Source organism: Misgurnus anguillicaudatus, chromosome 21 (genome assembly GCF_027580225.2).
Source record: "Misgurnus anguillicaudatus chromosome 21, ASM2758022v2, whole genome shotgun sequence".
In the NCBI taxonomy this organism is placed as follows: Eukaryota; Metazoa; Chordata; class Actinopteri; order Cypriniformes; family Cobitidae; genus Misgurnus; species Misgurnus anguillicaudatus.
The window spans coordinates 7059713-7086908 of record NC_073357.2 but is presented as its reverse complement, the minus strand read 5'-3'; the positions used below and the strand labels follow the sequence as shown (position 1 = coordinate 7086908).

The 27196-nt window shown below is 35.6% G+C and overlaps 1 protein-coding gene across 3 annotated transcripts in view; it reads right to left on the bottom strand.

Moving 5' to 3' along the window:
* Positions 1-27196, bottom strand: part of syt7b (synaptotagmin VIIb) — a 211705-nt gene that overhangs the window by 75376 nt on the left and 109133 nt on the right. For 2 of the 3 annotated variants that reach the window (XM_055182736.2, XM_055182824.2), the window contains exon 4: positions 18924-19058. In XM_055182736.2, the coding sequence (XP_055038711.1) occupies positions 18924-19058 (135 nt within the window). Of the gene's footprint in view, positions 1-8520; positions 8668-18923; positions 19059-27196 lie in introns of all 3 variants that reach the window. The other variant, XM_055182584.2, reaches the window with a different exon arrangement.

The window sequence follows — 27196 nt, the reverse complement described above, 5'->3', positions numbered from 1 at the left end:
CCTCAATGGTGTGCTGGTACTCAAGGTAAGCGTCCCCAGAGAGGTTATTTATAAAAAGAATGGAAATCAGCAGTAACTCCATCGCTCCCCTTTGCATACACTTGCCAAGGTAGCGGTCGGCGGTACATTAGTGGATGTGAAGATTCATGTAGATGAGTTAAAGTAATGAGCTGGTCAATTTGAATGTCTTTTAATGTTATGATGGAATGCTTGTATGATTGTTAGACTCGGTGCGTGTTACATGCCATGGGGCATGACGTGATTTAGCCAAATAGGACGTGTTCCTGGATCAACCTTCGTATGAAACCTTTACAGCTTTAATGCTTGCTATAACCTACTCCTGAAATCAAATATGATTAATTGATTGTTGTTCAAGGCTCAATGCTTTTGTTGAGAAGTGTATTAAAGCCTTGATGCATGTGAAACTGCTTGTTGCTTAACTTTAACTGTAAAATAGGATTGGTTGATAGGAATGTTGTTCCAGGAGCTTCTATCTAATGTACATCACATTACTCTCCCATCTGTTTCAGTGTGTTATATGCATGCATCTATACTGTATATGTATGTATGTAAATACGTATATACCCTGCACGAATAACTTTGCAGCTTGAGCTGTCATTATGTAACTTCCATTCACACAGAGACCATATTGTCCTTTTCTCATATCTGCTTTAGCTCTCAGTGTGTTATAAGTAGGATTAAATAAGCGGGGAACATAAAGAAGTGTGTGGGGGTTATGGAACAATGATCAAAGAATAAAAAACCATCAAAGAATAAAAGACACCGAAAACACGACTCTCCAAATGAAGCTGTTCCGTTTCGCTTTCTTTAGAGGAAAATGAAAAGGTTTCTCGGGTTGGATTCAACAAGCCTCTGCCCTCCGACAGACACGAACGCTGTGAAATTTTACTTTAAAGCTTAACCACTTGGTTAGAGACTGGGCAAGAAAAACGATTTCAGGCAATTCCGTTACTTTTCTCAGATGAACTTTAAATACTTAGAAAATGTGAGCATGTAACATTACTGGTGCTTTTTAGAGTCCCTAACTGCAGGAGTTTTACATTGAAAAGTTATAATGGATATTCTCATGCTAAGAGCGGACATCTGAGACGATCAATGTAGTTGCAAGTTTCATTGTAAGGAGACAATTCTCTCTTTATTGGATTTAGATTCAAACCTGTATGACTTTAGTTCCTCTAGAACACAAAAAAATGACTTTTTGAAACATTTCTTGGTGTTTCTCATTTCAAGCTATAGCATGACTAAAAAGTAGGGGTGCGTGGGGCAAAAACTAACGCGAGGTTAGTTGTAACATGGACTGTTTACATTGTTGCACAAGGTTAAGCATTTTGGTTTTCCGGTATTTTTTTCACGCTGCCAAAAGACAATCTCCCGCAAATTATTGGAAATGTATAATGTTTTCCAGAGAGTTATTGATGGACTAGTGTTTTGGTGGCGTGTAAGTAAATTTTTTCGTCATATGTTTTTCTGGTTTCTTAGTTGGGTGTGTAAGATACCAAATCCAGTGCTATGTTATATTAATCAGTGTCTTTGTTGATCATTTTGAAATATGTCTGCAGCTCTTAGCAACTTTTTTGGTGGGCTTGAAAATATTTTGACCCAGCGGGGTTAATTGTAACGCTGTGTTACAACTAACCCCTCAGCACTTACAATATCAAAACCGCTAACGTTAACATAATTCTTGCCGTTGTTTTAAATAGACTACACACGAATGATTGTTGGTTGCCAACAAAATAAATGTGCCTGTCTTATCAAAAATCATGGGTCAAATATATTTTTGTTCATATCTTTAATATTGATTGAATAAGGTCACAACAAAGATTGAACTCATAATGAAATGAATGGCTAAAATCAGACTTTGATGCTCATTATCTCAGAATTTGATTTTGAAACTGTAGTATGTTTTTTACAGACTGGGTCACAAATGTTTTGTCATAATTGTGCTGCTTTTTCTCACATATTTAGACATTTGTATCCATTAATAATTGAACTATTGTTAGAAAAGGGCTGGATGAATGAATACAGTGTGGATGTCTATTATAGACAGATATATAAACAATATCCACTTCAAGTATATAGACAAAATAGTATTAAAATATTTGCCTGAGAACTTAATTTTTAGCAAGTGTTACAACTAACCCCCTGCCTGTCCCACCTATGGGGTAAGTTGTAACGTTTGCACTTCTGTCATGTTTGGTGTAATTGTCCAAGAATGGTAAGTACTAGAAACAAACTTCAAATGTTGATTTGTAGCAGAGATGTGCTTGTTGCTTGTGTAAAAATATAATTAATCAAACTCAAATATTTTTTGAATGATTAAGCCAAAACCAAAAAGCGTTATGCTGCGTTTACACCAGCCACGGTAGAGGCGGTAACGTGGGTGATTTACATGTTAAGTCAATGCAAAGATGCGATTAGGCATCCTGCGGCGCGGTATGCGCGGTGCGAATGGCGCGATATGCACGGCGCGAATGCCGCGGAACGCCGGGAAGGCGCGGCACGTTCTGTGCGAATTGAGGGTTGCTGCGGGAAACGCGCAAGTTGAAAAATCTGAACTTCGGTGGATTTCTGCGCCGCGTTAACCAATCAGGACCTTGCTGTAGTAGTGACGTGATTACAGAAAGCAAGTGGAGTCTCAGCAGAGTGGCAGAAGCCCCTCCCATGACGTGAATTTTCGCGTAAATGTATCGAATGACTAGAATTTCACGCGCGAATGAAGCGAGTAAACTCAAATGTTCAAGCGGCCAACTAAGCGCAAATAGCGAATTTTTGCCACCTTTACCGTGGCTGGTGTAAACGCAGCATTAGGTTTTGCCCCACACTCCCCTACAACCTATCCTCCAACCCATACGATTGTTTAGGTCGTTAGTCCATTCCACCAAATACGACCAACGGATGCGTTAAGTAAATGAATGCCTCTACCGGTAGCACTGGAACTTAATATATAGGGGTACGTAATTACATATTGGGGTATAATTTTGCAATGATGACATTTATTGGGTAGACACTAGGGGTTTTGTTCCCCTAATAATCAGAAAGTTGAAATTACTTGTTAATTTAAATTGTTTAAACTTAAAATTTTTGCATTGTAGGTGTTTGTAATACTTTTATACTGCTGTTTATTGGTCAATAATTACCACTGACTGTACTTTCACTTGCATGTTGATTTATATAATTGAAAAGTGGTTTAGCGTAGGGGTGGGATTAGATGCTCCAAAATATCTTTAAAACCATAAATGTTTATGAAACCATTTCTATTTTTACAAAAAAAGTGTCTCTAATCTGACGTATAAGGGAAACACCATTGAAAAATGCTTATCCGTAAAACGTAATTGTACGTCGTAATAAGCTGTTATTGGGGTCTTTATGTTTGGAGGGCATTCTCAAATCACTATAAATTAGTTCATATGACTCACATGCTATATTCCTTGTGTTCTGAAGCCATGTGATGCTATAGCTCGTGTCCTGCTGAATCTGTAATGGACTAAAACATCATGGACTACTAAAATGAATATGCCATGCAAATTGACATGGTTCTTGTATGTCTCAAGGAGTGTCTCAATCTACAATTGGAAACTAATTGGCTTACACTACAGCCTACACTAGAGTCTTTCAATAAGAATACAGGATAGACCTGTGTAGTAAAAAAATCCTTCTCTGAAAGACTCCTAAACTTCTTAAACACTGACAAGATATTTTCATCTGCCTCTTCCTCGAGGGGAGGTGATGGCAATTCTCAAAGTCCTCCAGCAAATCCTTGAGCTTTAGCAGAAACCTCTAGCAGCTTGTTATTAAAGAGCCTGAAGATGCCGTGTGATAAAAACCTTGATGGAGGATGTTTGTATAAATGTTTGACACCGACGCAGAATAAAGGTAGTAGGGGAAATGGAAAGATATGAGAAGCAGGGTTACAACTCTTGGATATCCAAAAAGAAACCAATTATAGGCAGAAGATGGGAGCGAACGCAAACATAAAGAGAGAATTTATAAATCTTGTGGAATGGAGAAGGTGTAACAAAATGCTAATGGAAGATAAATGTTTAAAGAATTATAACTAATGAGTGATAATTAAAACAAAACCCTTTTACATTTCAGGTGTCATAAGTTCATTTGTTTTAAACGCTTTGAGACTGAAATGATCATTTTACCATAGCAACAGTTCTCAATTTGATCACAATCTCACTTTATGTCACAATAACGCTTTGTGAAAGATTAACTATATACTTGCGATGATCTTACATAAAATTAACAACCCATTCTCACGAAGTGCGCACAAATAGCACGCAGTGTGAAAAGTCGTGCAACACATCCGCCAAATTTCAGTCCTTCCTGTTCACTTAATATGGCGCATCTTTTAGTGTCGTTTTATAGTTTCTCTTTTTTTTTCAGTTTTTTGGACCATTGTTGCTTGAGTTTGGGGTTTTACTTTGGATTTGCTTTAGGATGTCAATTAATACAATGAGTACGTTTACATGCACAGAAACTATAAAAAATCTTCTTATTATAAAAAACAGTTTTCATGCGTTTACATGCAAATCAATAAACCGGCTATGCAGACAACTGCGTTTACATGGGACTTGGAGATTTGTCAGGTTTCTCGCAGGTAGTGACGTCATCGCCTATAGTACGTAATAGTCGATCAAAAAGCTGACGGCATATCTGTCTTAAGCCCGGGATACACTGCACGATTATTGGCTGTCCCAGACGAAAGATTGCCATCGTGAAACTATCGTCGCGATTTCTGTGATCGTGGCTCTCCATCGGTGGTCCTATGTCGTACAGTGAGAGAGGTTCAAAGACGGCCATTTTCCCGGTCTTGCGTCCAAAGATAGCCTACGATAGTTTTCTGACAGTGTCAGAAATTCGGCATGATCACCGCACAGTGTGTTTGCTGCTACGACCTGCGCGCCCTTATTTGTTTACCACGAGCGCATGCTGGTGACGTTGCGCAACGTGTGACGCAGCCGCCGAAGCTTCCGTGTCATCATCGTACAGTCTACATGCCTCTCGTACCCGAGTTTAAACAATACATGTTGCATAGTGTGATAAGGTAATGATCTTATAAGAGGACAAAAATCGTGCAGTGTATTCCGGGCTTTAAGCTATATTGTTTTATCTCCTTCGTATCTCCAGAACCGATAAATATAACATCAGCTTTTATTTTCGCAGTTTCTCTGCCAACTGCTTTAGTAGAGCAGAGACTTGCATGCGTTACGTTGCGCTTACCTTTTTCTTTCACACGCGGAGACATGCGCACATGGACAAAACCGTGAAAAAGATGGTTAAGGTATTTACATGCCATGCGAAATTGGGGTAATGAGCAAAAAACTACCTGTGCCGATAGTTTTTTGCTTACCCTGTTTATGGGCTTTTCCCGATTAAAGAAAACCGTTTTACACGTTTACATGACCCCACGTGTTAGCAGTTTATTAAGCATAATCGGCATAAGACTGTGCATGTAAACGCACTCAATGATTCACCAACGGTCCCCGGCGCGCCATCTGGTGGGCCGCGTAGGCAGTAGTACATTTTTTAATGAATCTTGTTATATTCGCATCAGATTTTTCTTATGAATTTATATGAATTAAAAACTTACATTCAAGATGCATGATCTAAAATCCCATTTATGTTTGAATATCGCAAATCAATCACGTCACCTCAGATAAAACGTATGTTCATTCAGATGCAGGGGGTCGGAAACAGCACGTCTGCGTTGTGCCACATTTACAAGTCGAACACACTGGCGGCATCTACAATAGCTGCGGGTTTGCTGTAGGATGTCATTTTATGTAACAAAAAATTGTTTTAACCCCAAAACTCAAGCAACAATGGTAAAAAACTGACAAAAAAGAGAAACCAATACATACAGTATAATGCATGATTTGGAATATGTATTGCACAACTTCTATGACTGCGTGGTATTCATACGCAAATCTTGAGAATAGGATGAAAGTTAAACATCGACATGATTTGCATCCTACTCACAGACAGCATTAAGAACAAAAATGGCGCTGAAGTTGATCATTTTAAATCTTGATTTGTGTTAAAATTTTTCAGATTTAGTAAATGAATTAAAAATTTTATTTAAATATTTCTTTGCATCAGTACTGAAAAGTGTTTGTGTGTTTCAGTGCAATTATAAAGCAGACAATGCTTCACATTTCTCAAATCCTTGCACGTGATTGACAACCTAATGTGATAAATGTCATCCAATGACAAAGCTCAACGGTCAAGAGCCGCTCAAACAGGCTGCTTTCTTGCATGGAAAAAACTCATTAACTCTCATACACAGCTGCTAATGTAAACAGTCTTTAACCCATCCCACACTCATCTGTAATGACTGTCAGTCTAATGCATCTTAATCCAGGTCTTAAGGCACCCATCAGGTACAGAATCAATTCGGGATAACCACTTTGGATAATATAAATTTATTAATAAAACAGCTACGCATCAAATTAGCATGTAAACCTAGCAAGAAACATTGCTTTGATTTAGTAGGCACACAGGCATATTTGCTAGCTAATTAAAAACATTACTTTCCATAAAGTGGAATAACCAAATGCATATTTAGCACACAGTATAAATTTAGGATTCTTCCAGTATAGTGACACACAGGGTCCAACATTAACAGTGCCAAATGTGGCATCCCATACGGTAAAAAAATGTATTTCTCTGGCCAATTAGATTTTTAAAAATCCCATATGGCAAAAAATACTTTTCTCTGGCCAAAAATTTATATTTTAAATATATGCTAAATACATTTTGTAGAAAGTAATGCTCAATTGAATATATTTTTGAATTTGTAAGTATATTTAGTTTTAACCTCCATGTATCAACATATATTTCAAAATGTATTTCAAGGGAAAGCAAATACATTTCTAATTTTACAGTCCATATGGCACAAATATCTTTTCTTGCCTAAATATATGCTTAATACAAGTTAACTTCATAAAACATATTTTTGAAATTGAAAATATATTTAATTATAACCTTTTAAAATTGTTATGTTTACAGGTTCGTAACATAAACAAAGATTTTTCCAATATGACATGAATATATATTTCTTTGGATTGAAACATATGGGCTTTATTTTTTAATGCTTAAAATTTATTTACTTTGAAAATATATTTCAAAATATACAAAAAATGGCCAAAAATAGTGAATTTTTTTTGTAAACATATTCCAAAATATATTATATAATCCAAATATATTTTTTGGCAATTTTTTTGTATATTTTGAAATATATTTAAAATTAAAATATATTTTAAAATATAATATTTTGCTGTATGGGATATGCTAAATACATTTTGCAGAAAGTAAAGCTTAATTAAATATATATTTTTAATTTGACAATATATTTAGTTTTTACCTTCATATAACATATATTTTAAAACGCATTTCAGGGCAACAAATGCATTTCTAATTTTGCAAGCCATATAGCAAAAAAAAAAAAAAAAATTCCTGGCCAAAATATAGAAGTTTATAAGGTATATTTTTACAGTTAAATATACACTTTTAACATTTTCAAACCTTTTATATTTACAGGTTTGTAACATAAACAAAGTTTTTCTTCCAGTGCGAAGTGAATCTAAAAGCTTTTAAATAGATTTATTTTAAAAATATTTAAAAATATACAAAAAATGGCCAAAAAAATATTGGTAAAATACATATTGTCAGCAAATGTATATTTTTGGCCATTTTTTTTTTTAAATATATTTAATATTATATTTAAAAATATATTCTTTTGCTGTATGGGATTGCCAGCAAATTAAGCAAAGCCAGATGGTCTGTATGACTTCCGGCATACATTTTTTCAATTGAATTGTAATAATACAACTAAGACCTTCACTGATTTGTGTAGCACAAGCAATTCGAATTTGAAATTCATTTTTTTTCCTAGAAGTGGGTTACTCGTAGCTGGACTATATCAGGACTATAGTTACCTAGATGCCAGTGAAATGACCACTATTGTTTGCTGGCTTTTTCTATTATATTCTTATAATACATATATTTTCATATTGTTCACAAAATATAACAATAAGGAAAAAACATTTTCTTCGCAATACAGACCTTAATAGCTTGTAAATAATAGTGAGTGTGACCAGCAATGTTTATTACAAATATGCATGGAAGAAAATATACAAAGATAAATAATTCAAATATAAAAATCTAGGTCAGGTACGTTTTCTCAAATCACTTGGTATGAAAAACTGCCCATTTTGGACCCTGAACATACTGTATTTAGATGGCTACATATTAGAATTGATCTCTTTTTTTTATTTATTAACATTTTAACTCTATAACACGTATATAAATTGTCAGCGCTAATTGTTGGTACAGATTGTATTTATGTTTAATATTAAGATATTGAATACACTTGTGTTTTACCTAACTCCTTTAAGTAAACAAACACAATAATTTTTCCTTTAACAAAATCATCATGCTATGGACAACCGCAGTAAAACTCATAAACACGAGATCTCTCTCTGCATCACTCACTTGCTGGGTCTCAAGCTTCCAGAATGCAGGTGGCTCTGGAGAGTTTGCCACCTCCCGGACCTGCTGGTCCCTGCACCTATGCAGCTGTCACTGCGACTCGGACCACCCGCTGCCCCCCCGCCCACCTCCCTTTTATCCAGCGTTCCACTAAAAGAGGGAAGAGAAAGCAGTACATTGCAACAACAGAAACTGGGGTTTGAAGAAAAATGGACAGAAGATAAGTCGAACAAAACTTTAGCATCTTAGGACAATGCAATAAGGCATTAAGGTAGAAAAATTCCAGTCGTGTCCCAGCTGTAAACCGAACAGGTGTGATGGGCACGCAGACCATACAGGTCTAAAAGGGGAAGACGTTTTGGGAGAGCAAGCAGGTGGGTTTCATTTAACGGAAATATGGGTGGACAGTAATAGGAAGGCAGATGGCGCGGGTATATTCAGCATTTGCTTTGGATATTTTTGCAGGCCGAGGCCTATATCAAATACCTACCAGTAGGCTAATTTTGATGTATACCTCTGTCACTGGACAAAATATGTACAAATGGCCCTACAAGAATTTGATTAAAAGATTAAAGATCAGTTTTTCTTTGTCTCAAAAGAAAATCATAATAACATAACCAGTAGCCGTAAGGATATCTGTGTATCTGTTATGTCATCTATATTTGGTCACAAAAATACTTAAAATCAGTTGGGCAATTTGGCCTATAAACGTAGAAGGCTGCAATACGATTTCAAAAAAATAAAAAAATAATAAAGGAAACAATCCAAAAATTGGAATTTCTTTGCAATGTTTAAAGAAATGTATCATTTTCAAGTACTTGTTGAATATAATCAAAATACAAATGTTTATCATATTTGTATAATTTTTTGTTATTATTTAAAAACAACATTGAAAGATATTCTCAGGATTATTTATATCATATAAAAACTTAGTATCAGTATATATAAGAGATATTGGCCACCTGTTCCTTATCTGTTTCCCATCATTTATTATTCTTAATTCATGTGAGACAGAGACTGACGTTTAGTGGATCTGGACAATACATCAGATGCACAGCCGTGACCAGCACAGAAGACAACAGATCACCCAAGACCATGATGACCCATAAGGTAACATTTGTGCATCAACATCAGGGGGTAAACAAAAACACTCAAGACTTGACACCAGATGGACATTTGGCTGTCACGGTGTCCTAATCTGACCAAACATAAACTATTACTTTATACAGTCTGGTCAAGAGTAACTCTCAAAATATGGGGCGTTCATGCTGAAGGCGTTTGGCAGTGAGGCAGACGTCTGGACCGGACGTCATTTGTTTTCAATCAGAGCTGTCGATCTGAGCCAACCCAAATGACAATGACAACAAGATAAAGCTGAGCAGAGTTTACATTTATTCTAACATGCAGCAGCCGTATAAGGCGACGGCCAATGAGAGTGCAGATCCCTTGGCAAAATTAACTATTATTTCAATCGATTTACTAACTAACGTGCGTAACTCTGATAATGCGAAACGATTTTTCACGCATGGGAGTGCAGGCGAGATTTAATCATTGCATGAATGTCAAAAGAGGCCGGCAGCAGGAGTAAACCGACCAATCAGAATAGATGAAGAAATACTGAAACAATTTTATTCAAAATGCGGTCGAAAGGCAAAAGGAGGACGTTGATTTCTTATTTGCGCACACAGGTGAGTGGATGTAGAATTGAAATGAAGCTCTATATTCATTTCTAAATGTTTATTTATATTGGTCACAGTCTTTAAAATGCACTCGCTGCATCCGCAATCCGAGTTAAACGAAGTACCTACTCATCAGTTGTCAAAGATTTTTAATATTGCCAAGATGCGTTAATACTTTTTTCACTGTAATAAAAAAGATTTTTTTGGTTCAACTAAAAATAGTAAGTTAAAGGAATAGTCTACTCATTTTCAATATTAAAATATGTTATTACCTTAACTAAGAATTGTTGATACATCCCTCTATCATCTGTGTGCGTGCACGTGTGCGCTGGAGCGCGCTGCGGCGCTTCGATGGCATTTGGCTTGGCCCCATTCATTCAATGGTACCATTTACAGATAAAGTTAGAAGTGACCAAACACATCAACGTTTTTCCTATTTAAGACGAGTAGTTTTACGAGCAAGTTTGGTGGTACAAAATAAAACGTAGCGCTTTTCTAAGCGGATTTAAAAGAGGAGCTACATTTTATGGCGTAATAGCACTTTTGGGAGTACTTCGACTCGGCGCAGTAACACCCTCCCTCTCCCATTATGAGAGTGAGAAGGGGAGCGGACTTTTCAGGCGAGTTTAAGTGCTCCCAGGGGTGCTATTGCGCCATAGAGTGTAGTTCCTCTTTTGAATCCGCTTGGAGGGGCGCTACGTTTTGTTTTGTACCATCAAACTTGTACTCGTATAACTACTCGTCTTAAATAGGAAAAACGTTGGTGTGTTTGGTCACTTCTAACTGTATCTCTAAATGGTACCATTGAATGAATGGGGCTAAAGCTAAATGCTATCGAAGCGTCGCAGCGCTCTCCAGCGCCCACGCGCACGCACACAGACGATAGAGGGATGCACCAACAACCCTCAGCCAAGGCAACAACACATTTCAATACTGAAAATGAGTAGACCATTCCTTTAACTGGTTGACTTAAAATTTGGATTTAATTCAACTAAAAAATATAAGGTAACTAAAAATTTTTTGTTGAATTAACTCAAAATTTTAAGGTAACCAGGAAAATTACTTTTTAATGGAACACGCCCAGATTTCAGGAATTTAGCTTATTCACCGTATCCCCCAGAGTTAGATAAGTCCATACATACTTTTCTCATCTCCGTGCGTGCTGTAACTCTGTCGGACGCAGCCCCCGCTAGCTTACCTTAGCACACAAGACTGGAAGTGAATGGCTCCAGCTAGCAAACTGCTCCCAATAAGTGACAAAATAAACATTTTCCTATTTATGTGTTGTGATTTGTATAGTTACACCGTGTACAAATAACAAGATCATATGAGACACAGCCATCTTTTAACAGTATACATACTGGGAACTATATAAAAAATCACAACACATAAATAGGAAATTGTTCGCGTTATTTTGTCACTTACTGGGAGCAGTATGCTAGCTGAAGCCATTTACTTCCAGTCTTTGTGCTAAGCTAAGCTAGCGGGGGCTGTGTCAAACAGAGTTACAGCACGCACGGAGATGAGAACGGTTTGTATGGACTTATCTAACTCTGGGAGATACGGTGAATAAGCTAAATTCCCAAAATCCGGAGCGTGTTCCTTTAAATTGAACACATTTTTTACACTGTAAGGTTTTGTATGGTTAAAATAATAAAGTAGAAAGTAAATAGATGATGACTATGATGAGTAGGACATAAATTAAGAATAAAACAAATGTTTTATCAAAAGTTAACTATAAAAAGAGTAAGTAGAAGCAAAAGAAGATATCGTATTAAAAAGAAATTTGGAGTTTTTTGAAACTATGTAATACAGGTATATAACTGTACAGTACATACTCAGTACCAGACTAAGCCCAGTCTCACAAAATTTCGTTATATAGTCACGTCATTTTTTTTAATTCATTTTTCGTGATATTATCACAAATTTCTGCATTTTTTCGTGATCGTATAACAAATTCCAGTTTTAGTGTGATTATCACGTATTGGTGTTTTGTCCTATTTTTTCGCTTCGGTTTAGGGTTAGATATACATAAAATGACATCCCAAACCCAACTCTAACCCTAACGTCAGGCGACATATAAAAAATAAATACGAAAAAATCGTATAAACCAGTTTATGACATTCTAATGTAAACACCAAATCTAACCCTAAACCGAAGCGACAATGGTTTTAAATAGGAAAAAGCAGTTGAGTAATAAATACATGATAATCACACAAAAACAGGAATTCGTTATACGATCACGAAAAAAAGAATAAAAAAAATTATGTGACTATATCACGAAACCTCGTGAGACTGGATAGCAGCCAGACTACACAGGGGAAGTGACAAACAGACAACACACAAGAACAACCACAAAACATAACACAAACACTGCGGTCACACGGTACAACAGACAACCCTCTACATTCATCACATGTCCAGGAGGACTGCAGGAGATATATGGATACGCGTTATATCAAGATGTTCTTGAATGTACCTAAACCTCATCTGGTTGAAGGTCAGAGGTTTTGAGGGTTATCCGTCTCCATGGATACCATCCATGGGCTGAGGGTGAAATGTTAGCAGTTAGAGATATTAGTGATGCTGACAGGGCTGTATGGAACAAAAGGCTTTGTAAGGCTTGACAAATAAATTTGCCTACATAAATGTTTTAGTGTTAGTGGATGTTTTTTGTCTGATGGTATCAGATCTCCTTGACCTTTACAGGAACAGTTCACCCAAAAATAAAAATGCTACCCCTGTGTACAACACTGGCTACATTGCAATGCATACCATTTACAAGGTTTACAGATGCCTGCATCTTTCATGTTACGATATTAACTCTTTCCCCGTCAGCGTTTAAAAAAAAGTTGCCTCACAAAGTTTAATATCTTTCAGAAAATTTACTTTTATAAATATATAAACATACAATGAAATGAAACAACAGACCCTCTGCTTTCAAACAAACAAACAAACAAGATTCATCCCATCTTCATTTGTTCTCTTTTTATCATAGCTAAAATATGGGTTTTCTTCAAAAATACCAAATTTTGTGCAAGAATCTGAAATAATTGCATTTTTGTAAGGGACTTTTGTTAGCGATCAGCGCCCGGTTCCCCAAAACGTTCTTATCGCTAAGTAGTTCTTAACCTCTTTCTTAACTCTATGGCACGATTCCCGACACGTTCGTACGCTAAGTATATCTTCTGTAAGTCACACTTTTCGTAAGGTTGGTCTGGACCATTCGTAAGCTCTTTCTTAGTGTTGTTTGAGCGCAAAACGCTATCGCCGCCACTGTGCAGCAATCTTTAAAAATCAGCGCAGCGCAGAACAAGTCAAACTATGGTATGTTGACAATGTTGGGTCTCAACAATGATTTTATGTTAAGGACATTTTAAGACATTTGACTTTATTTGGTATCAGAACTAATGAATCAAAGACGGCGTCGGTGTTGTGTAGAAGTTTGTTTCCCATCAAAAGTCTGTTCCCTCCCTATGTTTATAGCGTTTTCATCATGTTACATTTATAATTTATTTAGAGAGATTAAAGATTTGAATTGGTTATACTAAAAAGCAATAATATCATGTATTCTATAATACAATTTATTAAATATTTCATATATTTGACAGTTTTATATAAGGGTATGTCTTTTAACATATAGCCTGTCTTTTTCTTTTTTTTCTATACTGTTTGTTTTAAAAAGTTATGTTTGCATACATAATAAATATATTAGGGCCGGGACTTTACTAAACATTTTTAACGCATTTTAATCACACTTATTTTTGCACCGCGGAACATTTCTCATTGGATGAGTTCCTGCGGACTGATTATACTAGAGCACCAACTAGCGTTCATCATGACTTCAGACAACAACAAACCACAGTGAACATGAACGAAGAAGCTGATTAGATCGCTTTGGTTGGCCCCGTGGATGGGATTTTTTTTTTATAAAAAACGAACGGATGGAAGCGTCGATAAAAGCATGGTTGTGTGTAAGCTATGCAACAAGGAATTCACATATCACCGCAGCACATCGAGCCTCAAGTATCATCTCAATGCAAAACATATAGAAGCTAGCGTTGACGTTAGCCCGACTCCGAGTACAACGACTTGGTTGAACAAACATAAACAATATTTTGTTGCTTAAGCTTATGTATTCAGTCATTATTCATGGCATACTAAAAATCGATGTGAAAAAATAACTTCTCAATGTTCTCATGTCAAATATTTATATGTGATTAAAATGTGATTAATTTCGATTAATTAATTACAAAGCCTCTAATTAATTAGATTAATTTTTTTAATCGAGTCCCGGCCCTAAAATATATATTATACATATGATTTATACTGTAAAAATAATTTACCTACCATTAAGATCAATAAAGATACATTACATAAATGCACACATATATCTCAGTAGCCATTAAAACGTTTAATGTATATAAAGAATAAACATATAATGTGATAAAAAACGCTATAAAAACATTACACTAAAGGGAAACATAGGGGGAACATACTTCGACACAACACCGGCCGCGGAGCCAATTAGTCCATGCCCATTTTTTTATTCGGCAACACTTTTGACATTTTGCCTGACGTGGCTAAATAAAAAAATTGCCTCCCAAATTCTTTACTGTCTTTGGATCAGTGGATGCTTAAGTGTTGTGTTGGGTAAGAGTGCCACCTAGTGGATAATAGCAGAAATATAGATTGCCATAAAAATTCATCAGGAAAGCGTTTTCTCTTAATTGATGAGTTAATGGCGGGGAAAGAGTTAAAGAAATTGTTCACCCCAATATTTACCATTTTTTAATATATATAAACTGACAGCATTTTGATATAACATTATTATTTGTGGCATGAGGGTGAGTAAATTATGCAAGAATTTTCATATTTTGGTGAAAAATGCTTTAAAGGTGCCCTTAAAGGTTTAGAAGGATCTCTTGACAGAAATTGAATTGCGTTTTTATACATACACCGTGGGTCTTTCATGTTTGTCATTTGGCGGCTGGTGTGTGGTGAACTGAGCCGTTGGTTGCAATTTCTCACTGCTAGATGCCGCTTAAAATCTACACACAACACCTTTAAATATTTCCACTGAATATGATGATAGATTATGTGTTCTCAACTCCTTTTATAACATTTTACAAATTCTAAATCATTATTTTTTTCTTAAAATCAACTAATGCAAATAATGTCCGCAGATTGCATCCTAGTCAGATGATCATGAATGACTCTGGAAGAGTTGGAGTCAAGGACATTCAAAGTACTTTCTAATATACATTGTAAAAAGTGAAAAGTTGGTCCATTTTATTTACACAAATTAATGGGTACACTGCAAAAGATGATTTTCAAGAAAAAAAATCTTAGTATTTTTGTCTTGTTTTCAGTAAAAATATGTAAAAATTCTTAAATGAAGATGTTTTTTCTTGATGAGCAAAACGACCCAAGAAAATAAGTCTAGTTTTAAGAGCAAAAATATTAAATTTAAGTGATTTTGTGTATAAAACAAGCAAAAAAAATCTGCCAATGGGGTAAGCAAAAAATCTTGAAAATTTTTCTTAAACACTAAATTCAAGAAAAATTCAAGAAAAATTAGCTTACCCCATTGGCAGATTGTTTTTGCTTGTTTTATGCACAAAATCACTTAAATGTGATATTTCTGGTCTAAAACTAGACTTATTTTCTTGGGTTGTTTTGCTCATCAAAAAAAAACATCTTAATTTAAGAATTTTTTGATATTTTTACTAGTGATGCACCGATGCATCGGCCGCCGATATTTATCGGCCGATTTTTTATGAATTTGAAACCATCGGCATATCGGCAATAGCACGAGAAAGGCCGATACCGATTGTTTATTAATTAACCGCATAAAGTTAATTAATTGCATGTCTGTTGTTCAATTAAAATGATTTAATGTTTGGGTTTGCACTAGGGCTGTTCCGAATACCATTTTTTGAGCTTCAAAGCTCTAGTAGAAATCAAATCAAATATTTAAAGCTTCGGAAGGAGGGGCTGAACATATTTTTCTCTTTAATAAAGGCAGGAATCTGTGTGCGTATGTAGCGGCGTGCCTGTCACGCGTGCTGTGAGAACAGCATTAGTGAAACAAAACACAAGCAATACTTTTAATAAGGTAACGTTAGCCTAACATTTTTCTAACAAACAAACACTCCCGTATCAGAAATTAGAAGCATAGTAATTACTGATAACGTAAAAGGTAACTTAGGCTATTTAAATAAAACAACGTAAATAAATGAACGAATAAATGAAGTTCAACAAACTGTAATAAAACGGTAGCATACTTTCAAAATTAAGTTTATTTACTAACACTTACACCATCCAATATGTTTTTCATCAGTAGAACAATAAAGAAGATATTTTGCAGAAACCCCAGTGCTCCGTCATGCAAGTCAACCGATCCGCCACTTTAAACATGTATATCTAATACAAAAGTAATCCCCCATAACTCCGTGTGACATATTGATGTCTTGTGAAGCAAATCAATCAGTTTTTGCAAGAAACTGAACGTTATTTACAACACTATTAGCGTGAATGCCAAAGCAGGAAGCCCGCTTTCTGTTTGAGGCGATCTCTTTCTGATCTCTTCTACTGGTGGCGTTTGGTGCTGTTGGCTATGGATGTTGGTCTCTCTGCGCCACCTATAGAGCTGGAGCGTGAAGCGCACTTCCTGCTTGGCAAAAGCTCTGCATTAACGCTGTAAAATATATATATTCGAATCTCAAAACTGAAAATCCCTAGTGTGCACTATACTTAAGCACCGACAGAAAACCTTTGTTGAGCTGGCTCAAATGTCTTGGACAATAAAAGAAACAGACTGCACTTTAGTGGGGCAAGAAGTCCAACTTTTTTTAAGTAGCAATATTTATACTCTGTTTAAAGCAATAGCACTGGCATTATTTATGTTTATTAAAGAAATCCATTATATGTAAAAAAAATTAGTTAATGTTGTTAATAAAAGAAATGCTGAATATCAAAAACCACCTTTGAAGGTTGTCATGTTGTCTTATTATATTTGTTTTAGTTTAATTTGTGCCTCTTATTATGTTGGTCAGTTGAATGTTAATTAGATACAATCCATGTTCAGTAAAAATAATTTGATGCAGAAATAAACTAGCTAATATACCAACTTTATAGTATTGTATACAAGTGTTTAATATCGGTATCGGCATCGGTATCGGCCAGAAGTTGTCTGCTTAAATCGGTATCGGTATCGGCCCAAAAAAATCCTATCGGTGCATCCCTAATTTTTACTGAAAACAAGACAAAAATACTAAGATTTTTTTTTCTTGAAAATCATTTTTTGCAGTGTAACAACTAAAAAATGTAAGTTGTTTTTAACTTACATTTTTAACTTAAAGTATTTTTCACTCAGTTGAAACAAGGCTGGCTCAGACATTCAGTAAAATATTTCCTCCATGCTCCACAATAAAATACCCAAATATTTTAATTGACATTATGTTGCGTAGATGGTGACTTAATTTTCATTTTTAGGTGAACTGCTCCTATTGTTGAGGCAGGAGCTCCAAAAAGCACCTACTGAGGTGCGAGGCCTAAACAAATCTTCCATTCACTTAAAACAACTATGATGTCAGAGGGCGGAGAGATTGGTATCTCAAAATGATCCGTTTGTGGTATGAATGATCGACTCAATATCCTGATTCATAGGTTTAGTCCGAATTTATAAGAACACAATAGGTGCGTTCGAATTCAGTACTTTGATGTCACATCTCACCTTTTGTATTCATAAACAGTGGGCGGGGACTTTTAGCCTTTGATATGTTTAACTGTATCCAATCAATTAGATTATGATTTATCCTGGGTGATAAGCCAGATAGACTGCTTGCCCTTTGAAGATACTGACTTGAATTAAGCAATTAAAACATAAGGAAACACAAGACCGAAGCTTTCGTTCAGAATCCTCTGAACTGAGTCTCCCCGAGGGTAGTGAAGTAGTGAAGGGTTGACCCCAATTTCGATTCAATATGGATTATGATTTATCCCGAATGATTAAAAGACTAGAAAATGTTATGGATTACCACATTTAGAATGTCTAAAGATGGGATTAATGGGAAAAGTGACTTTTTTGGACATTTTTCCATTTTATGGGGTAATCTTAGGAAAACTATTAAATTGAACTTTTCCCCTGAGACAATTAATAAGCAACCATATTCTGAATATAGAAAATAAAGCATTATATATATATATTTTATATATATATATATATATATATATATATATATATATATATTTATATATATATATATATATATATTAAATGTAATATATTTCCGCCAAAAATGTGCATTATTGCAACACAAAATAGTTTTAGATTTAACTACTTAAGTCAATTTGTAAAAAAAAACAATGCATTTAAATCATAGTTGTACTTGTTGAATAGGAAACTAAATTTAGGCTGAATTTAAAAAGTCACATTCTAGATTTTATTACTTTTTATTTTCATTACTAGTCCCATAAAAGTATGCTTTATTTTCCACATGAAAAATATTTGTGATATTAGGAAGAAAAGTGACCCCGACACGTCTGTGAGAAGCACACTAATAGATTTCTATGTATCTGTATTATTAGGTTTTATGCAGACAAGGCATTACTAATCTAACCAGGATAATTGTAATGGAAGTTTAGAAGTGATTGAAGCCTTCACCTTTCCATACAGCCCTGCGCACAGAGAAGGGTCCCTTACCAGCCGAAACCGAGACTCACTTTGGCGTGAGGCGAGGGTCTCCGTAGGGAGCGTAGGGTGACATGTTTAAGAGAAACTCCTTGGGCGGGTATGAGCTCCAACGCTGCTGCACATTACTGCTGTCGTTATTATTCCAAAAGTCCCTGTCTAAATCACTGAAAGAGAGAGAGAGAGAGAGAGAGAGAGAGAGAGAGAGAGAGGTGACAACATCATAATACAACCTCATGAAGGGACAGAAATAACTAATCAATTTACACAGATAAAAGAAAGACAAAGTTAAAGGAGGAAAAATACAATAAAACATTTTTATGAGTGCAGCAGCTGAAATAAAAATAGCTCTGAATAATAAAAGGGATAGTTCACCCAAAAATGATTATTCACCTTCATGTTGTTACTCTAATTTCTTATTCTGCACAAAAGAAGACATTTTGATAAATGATGGTTTGACAGTTTCCATTGACTTCAATAGTATTTGTTTTTCCTACTATGGAAGTCAATGATACCATCAACTGCATGGTTTTGATAAATTTTCAAAATATCTTCTTTTGTGTTCAACAGAGTAAATAAAGACATAATTTTCATTTTGGGGTGAACTATCCCTTTAAAGGAATATTCCATTTTCTTAAAAGAAAAATCCAGATAATTTACTCCCCACCACGTCATCCAAAATGTTGATGTCTTTCTTTAGTCGAAAGAGAAATTATGTTTTTTGAGGAAAACATTGCAGGATTTTTCTCATTTTAATGGACTTTAATAGAGCCCAACATTTAATACTTACCTCAACACTTAACAGTTTTTTTCAACGGAGTTTCAAAGGTCTATAAACGATCCCAAACAAGGCATAAGGGTCTTATCTAGCGAAACGATTGTCATTTTTGACAAGAAAAATAAAAAATATGCTCTTTTAAACCACAACTTTTCGTCTAGGTCCGGTCCAGCGCAACCTAACGTAAATGCGTAGTGACGTAGGGAGGTCACGCGTTCGTCCTCTGTGACCTCTTGACGTCATGACGTATTGCGTGGGGTCACGCTGGCGCATCACGACTGGATCTTGACGAGAAGTTGTGGTTTAAAAGTGGATATTTTTTATTTTTCTTGTTAAAAATGACAATCGTTTCGCTAGATAAGACCCTTATGCCTCATTTGGGATCGTTTATAGACCTTTGAAACTTCGTTGAAAAAAACTGTTAAGTGTTGAGTTAAGTATTAAATGTTGGGCTCTATTAAAGTCCATTAAAATGAGAAAAATCCTGCAAAATGTTTTCCTCAAAAAACATAATTTCTTCTCGACTGAACAAAGAAAGACATCAACATTTTGGATGATATGGTGGTGAGTAAATTATATGGATTTTTCTTTTAAGAAAATGGAATATTCCTTTAAGTGCCCGATAGCGTGTTAAATTGTACACACACATTATGCTACAATTAACCTTTGCACTGGATGTTTGATTCATTTATCTGCTTGGTTATTTTGTGCAAAAATGACTAAAACCCTTTGCCAAATCAAATAATCAGTTATAAAGGAGAGGTCAAAATTCAGAGCTGACATTACACGCAGTTCATTTATCACACTGAAAACACAAGGTCAGGTTGAGCACAATGCATTGTGTGAAATGCGCACAGTGTCTGAAAGCTGAATAATGTTGTCTTTGCAGGGCGGGCAGAGGATGGAGGTGGGATGGCAACAAGACACATCTGAATCTATTATTTACACCAGAACCTTGCCTACTGACATGCTTTTATCTGGATGATTATCTGGAGGTCAAGATGCGTCTTTCGCTGTCTATGATGATACCATACAAAATGTATTTATAAATCATTGTTTTAGCAATTTTAAAGGGGACATATCATAAAAAATCTGACCTTTTCATGTTTAATTGCTGTAATTGGGTCCCCGGTGCTTCTGTCAACCTAGAAAATGTGTAAAACAACAACCCAGTAATTTAGTTTTGGTAATTCTCTGCAAGTAAACCATTCTTTTGCGCGCTCAAGTTTGTTATTTCAAATAATGGAAGCATCGAGTTAAAAACATCTCAACTTTTCATAATGCGCACCGCAGCACATGTGACAAGAACCAACCAACGGTCATGTTTTCTGCACGGTTTTAGATCCGAAATGTGAACCGCCCCTTAAAAAGTACTTTTTAAAGGGGGCATACTACACTCTAAAAAACAATTTGTTGGCTGAACAACCATAACTTATGAAAGTAATTGGATTAAACACAAAAAACTTAGTATTTATAACTTTTCAACCTCTACTTAACATATTTAGTATGTGTAACACAAAAATTTAAGTTACCAGGTGAACTTAAATGTATCCAAAAATAAAATGAAAAAACATAAGTAATGCTAACTACTATAACAATTGCATCAAAATTAAGTAAATCTAACATAACATTTTAAGTAACTATAGAGCCACGTGATTTCCCATGATGCCTTTCCAGCCAAAAATTATGACATCTGTCGTAGCCATTTTGTGAAGCACATGCCCTGTAAAAAATCCAACTTCAAAATGTTCTTTTAACAAAAAACAAAGTTTTTCTTGTTGAAGGGCATCAGTTCATTAATTTGTGTTCAGTGAATGAAATAAGCATAATCATCCTGCTAACAAATATCATTTGTTGACTGGAGTTTTAAGTTTTTGTCCAATTTGTTTACCCAACTTGCCAAATTCAGTAATCTGAACAAGCAATTTAAAAAAAACAATGGTCTGAATAGTTCCCAGCATGCATTGCGACATGTTCACTTCTTTGGTTAATATTTACTAAAAAAGATGACTGTTTTAATGTTTGCTGGCTTTATTTATGTTGATATGTTGTTAATGTTATATAGTTATATGTTGTATTTAGAGTTATTTTGAAAAAATTATGTTTGTTCATTGTTACCATGATTGAGAAGTGTGTGTTCAGTGTAGAGGACAACATAGTGGGTTAGCGCGCATCATTGTTTCCTCACAGCAAAAAGGTCTCTGATTCAAGCAAGAGCCAGACAAAGACTTTGTTCAGGAGACCTTTCTGTGTACACTCCCACAGTCCAAAACATGCAGATTAGCTGAATTGGGTATACTAAATTGCTCCAACTTCACTCAAAAATATGTGTTGGATTTACTTAAAATATATATGCACCATTTTTGCATCACACTTTTTAAGTAATCCCAACTTGGAATAATTTTACTTAAAATAAACAAGAAAATATGTGTTATATGAACTTAAATATTTGAGTTCATCAACATTCTTTACTTAAAAATTTAAGTAAATAAAACACAGGTTTTCTTGTTAATTTTAAGTAAAACTATCAAAATTGGGAATACTTAAAAAGTGTGCTGCAAAAATGGTGCATATATATTTTAAGTAAATCCAACACATCATTTTTTAGAGTGTATGAGATAATTTTAAGATGTAAAAATGCATATGTGCATATGTGCAGCTTTAGCTCAAAATCCCCTATAGATAATTTATTATAGCATGTTAAAATTGCCACTTTGTAGGTGCAGTCAAAAATGTGTCGTTTTGGGGTGTGTCCTTTAAAATGCAAATTAACAGATGAAGTGCAAACATGATGCTAGTTTGTTAAAATTTAAATAAAATTGTGCTGTCAATTATTTTCACAGCAAAGTGACGTGCCATGGTTGGATAGTGCAGATTAAGGGGCGATATTATTATAATAAGAACCCCCTTGTGACATCACAAGAGCCAAATTTCAATTACCTATTTTCTCGCATGCTTGCAGAGAATGGTTTACCAAAACTAAGTTACTGGGTTGTACTTTTTCACGTTTTCTAGGTTGATAGAAGCACTGAGGACCCAATTATAGCACTTAAACATGGAAAAAGTCATGATATGGCCCCTTTAAAAATATACAAAAAACTTAGGTAGATTTATATAACTTTCATATGCATGAAATTTACTTGATAAATATTTTTGCAAAAACAAAAAAATTAAGCAAATTCTACTTATAATTTTTATAGTGAAAAAATGAAAGTTAAAAAAATTAAAATTGTGGGAACTAAAAAGTTGAGTATTGACTCAACATTTTGCTTTCAAATAATTCTCCCCAAACAAAAATATGCATTGTGGTAATTAAAATTGGGGTAAAACCAAAATATATATTCACAGAACATATTAAACTCTGCTTAGCCAATTTATCGTGTGAAATTAACCTTATAAAACATTATTGGCGTGCATCTTGAGACAAAACAATGGCACTGATATACACTCACCTAAAGGATTATTAGGAACACCTGTTCAATTTCTCATGAATGCAATTATCTAATCAACCAATCACATGGCAGTTGCTTCAATGCATTTAAGGGTGTGCTCCTGGTCAAGACAATCTCCTGAACTCCAAACTGAATGTCAGAATGGGAAAGAAAGGTGATTTAAGCAATTTTAAGCGTGGCATGGTTGTTGGTGCCAGACGTGCCGGTCTGAGTATTTCACAATCTGCTCACTTACTGGGATTTTCACACACAACCATTTCTAGGGTTTACAAAGAATGGTGTGAAAAGGGAAAAATATCCAGTATGCGACAGTCCTGTGGGAGAAAATGCCTTGTTGATGCTAGAGGTCAGAGGAGAATGGGCCGACTGATTCAAGCTGATAGAAGAGCAACTTTGACTGAAATAACCACTCGTTACAACCGAGGTATGCAGCAAAGCATTTGTGAATCCACAACACGCACAACCTTGAGGTGAATGGGCTATAACAGCAGAAGACCCCAAAGGTTCCCACTTAAATAGGAAAAAGAGGCTACAATTTGCACAAGCTCACCAAAATTGGACAGTTGAAGACTGGAAAAAATGTTGCCTGGTCTGATGAGTCACAAACAATTTTTATACCTTGTATACTCTTAAACATGCAGCGTTTATTCAATCTTGATGAAGCATATTGTCATCGATGTAAACATAAAAGCTTTTCTTCTTCGATCAGACGGCTTTGTGTTGTTTCCGGGCAGACCGTTAAATATCACAACACACACATCTCCCGGAAATCCTGTACAATTAAACCAATCAGGGGACGACTTTGACATCTATTTTCTGTTTCCAGTGTTCAATATGCATCAGACGTCCACCCAGCGGTCTGTAGGCGTGGCGTCTGAGACTAACTAACGCCTAACGTTCACTGACCTGTCTCAAATGTTTGCTCCCCAAACTCCCACATAATTTAGAAACGAGGAAGATGTTTTAAATACATTAGCTTGTGCCTGTCACTAGAGAACTGACCTGCCATTAAGCTTGATGTTTAGACGTTTTATCTGCCCTGACTAATAACATTAGACCTGACAAATTAGATGTGCTCGGTCTCTCTCAAAACCTCCAGCTTTAAAAATGAACCACCTGTTTAATGTTTCATTTGGGTTAATGTGGGCATTTAATATGATAATAAAATTGTAAATGTACTGGAGGCGGTCCAGGTACAAATACATTTACTACTAGGACACGCACAGAGATGCATAGACATCCAGACGCACATTAAAAGCCATGCATACAGTATATACACACACAAGTATGAAATTATCAAACGATAAATGAGACAAAATAATAATCGCATAAAACGTATTTAGTACATTTTCCTATTTAGTTTCAATAGCAGTTATCTTATGATGTGGATTTTTCATCACCATTGGCTAGTAAGTTTTTATTTTGTACCACATAATAGATGATGTACTGTATGTAAATGTTTCATATTGCTGTTGTGGCTTCCAGTCCTCATGAAGGAAATGAAACACCCAGTGTGAAGAACACACTGATATCAGCAGTGGAACAGCTCGCAATGCCCTTGTGCGGTCACAGGTGATTAGTTGTTTGGCCCCCGGTACTGATCTGAAAACAGTGTCCATCTGGTACGAGCGGCTTTGGTGTCTAATTAGAGCTTCGGGTTATTAATATTCCACCTGCAGTGGTTTTCAGGGCAAATGTTTGGAGTGGACCAATACTAGAGGTGTTCGACTTCGGCCTGCAACCTGATCAACATCATAATTTCACCTGCGCTAATTGGATTTCAAATGACCAAAGATGATTCTTCCTGTGGGGACCATTTTAGTACAGTGAACTCATTGTCATGTTCAAGAAACCATTTTGAAATTATTTGAGGTTTGTGACATGGTGCATTATCATGCTGGAAGTAGCCATCAGAGGATGAGTACATGGTGGTCATAAAGGGATGGACATGGTCAGAAACAATGCTCAGGTAGGCTGTGGCATTTAAACGATGCCCAATTGGCACTAAGGGGGCCTAAAGTGTGCCAAGAAAACATCCCCCACACCATTACACAGGCATGATGGATCCATATTCTCATTCTGTTTAACGCCAAATTCTTATTCTATCATCTGAATGTCTCAACAGAAATCGAGACTCATCAGACCAGGCAAACTTTTTCCAGTCTTCAACTTTCCAATTTTGGTCGAATTGTAGCCTCTTTTTCCTATTTGTAGTGGAGATGAGTGGTACCAGGTGGGGTCTTTTGCTGTTGTAGCCCATTCACCTCAAGGTTGTGCGTGTTGTGGCTTCACAAATGCTTTGCTGCATACCTCGGTTGTAACGAGTGGTCATTTCTGTCAAAGTTGCTCTTCTATCAGCTTGAATCAGTTGGCTCATTCTCCTCTGACCTCTAGCATCAACAAGACATTGTCGCCCACAGCCGCATACTGGATGTTTTTCCCTTTTCACACATTTCTTTGTAAACCCTAGAAATGGTGGTGCGCCCAGTAAGTGAGCAGATTGTGAAATACTCAGACCGGCCCGTCTGGTACCAACAACCATGCCACGCTAAAAATTGTTTAAATCACCTTTCTTTCCCATTCTGACATTCAGTTTGGAGTTCAGGAGATTGTCTTGACCAGGACCACACCCCTAAATGCATTGAAGCAACTGCCATGTGATTGGTTGATTAGATAATTGCATTAATGAGAAATTGAACAGGTAATAATCCTTTAGGTGAGTGTATTAACATATATTTCTAAATGTATTTCAGAGGCAACAAAAACATTTCCAAATTCACAACCCATATGGCAAAAATATAAAAAATTGGCCAATATGCATGAAGTATATTTTTACAGTTGAAAATACATTTAATTTCAATCTTTTTAAACATGTTATCAGATTTGTGACACACAAACTTTTTCTTCCAATGCAACGTGAATATAAATGCTTTAAAATATATTTATTTTTAAAATAATATATATTTTGGCCATTTTTGTATATTTTGACAAAAAGGGACAAACCCAGCTGTTGAGTTAAAAATAACCCTATGCTGGGTTGCTGTTACACAACAATGGGTTGAAACAACCCAACTGTTGGGTTTGTCCATAAGGGGTTTGCAAACTTTTTTGTTAGCCGAACCCCCTTGACCTTAACTTTTTTACTTGAAGAACCCCATAGGCTTTTAAGAAAATATTTCAATAATTTAATATCACATTTCTATGTGTAAAAAACATATATTTCTCATCCGTTTTAAAGTTTTATCAGCCGTATTTTATATAATTATTGTTATTATTAACCGTTATTTGACCTTCATCCGGTAATTGTTTTTATTGTTATTTTTTATATTGTAATTTTAATTGGTTATTTTTTTCATCAACTCGAACCCTCTGGGATTCCCCCAGTTTGGGAAAACCTGGGTTAAAACAACCCAACATATTTAGAGTGCACTCATTGGGATAAATAAACCCCAAAAAACAACCTAGTTTATATGTTTGTCCAAACAATGCGTTATAACAACCCAGTAAGGGTTAAAATACAACCCAACTGGATTCGATTCACGATCGTTGTATCAACACAAAAGGTAAGAAGTCACGTTATATTTTGCATGTTGTCATCTTCTGTCACAAAATACTACATTTATAATGCTAGAGCATCTGTATCTCAAAACAGAGATCATACATTGATGCTAATTCCGTAAATTATACCTTTTAAATGTATATGTTATTGTTTGTAGACAGTAGGCTATATAGATATTTTTGAGGGCTAGATAGTTTACAGCGCGGTTTCAAAGTTAAAAAAAAATTAACGGCTTTATTTTACAATTCTACAAGAACTAAGTAATAGTGCTTTGCCAAACTAAAAGTTTTTTTTGCCAAACTAACCGAGACCGGGCCTTACCGCCCCTGCTTTTCTGACGAGGCTAAGTTAACCCCCGAGCCTCTTATAACTTTACGGTCCGGACCTCCCGCTAGCTTCTAGCAATTAGCACGCGGTCCACATGCAGTATACATCCCCCGCCGGGTCTTAATTTCTGTAATTTGTGAAAATAATGCGTTTGAAAATGTTTTATAACTGGAATATGTTAGTATTGTC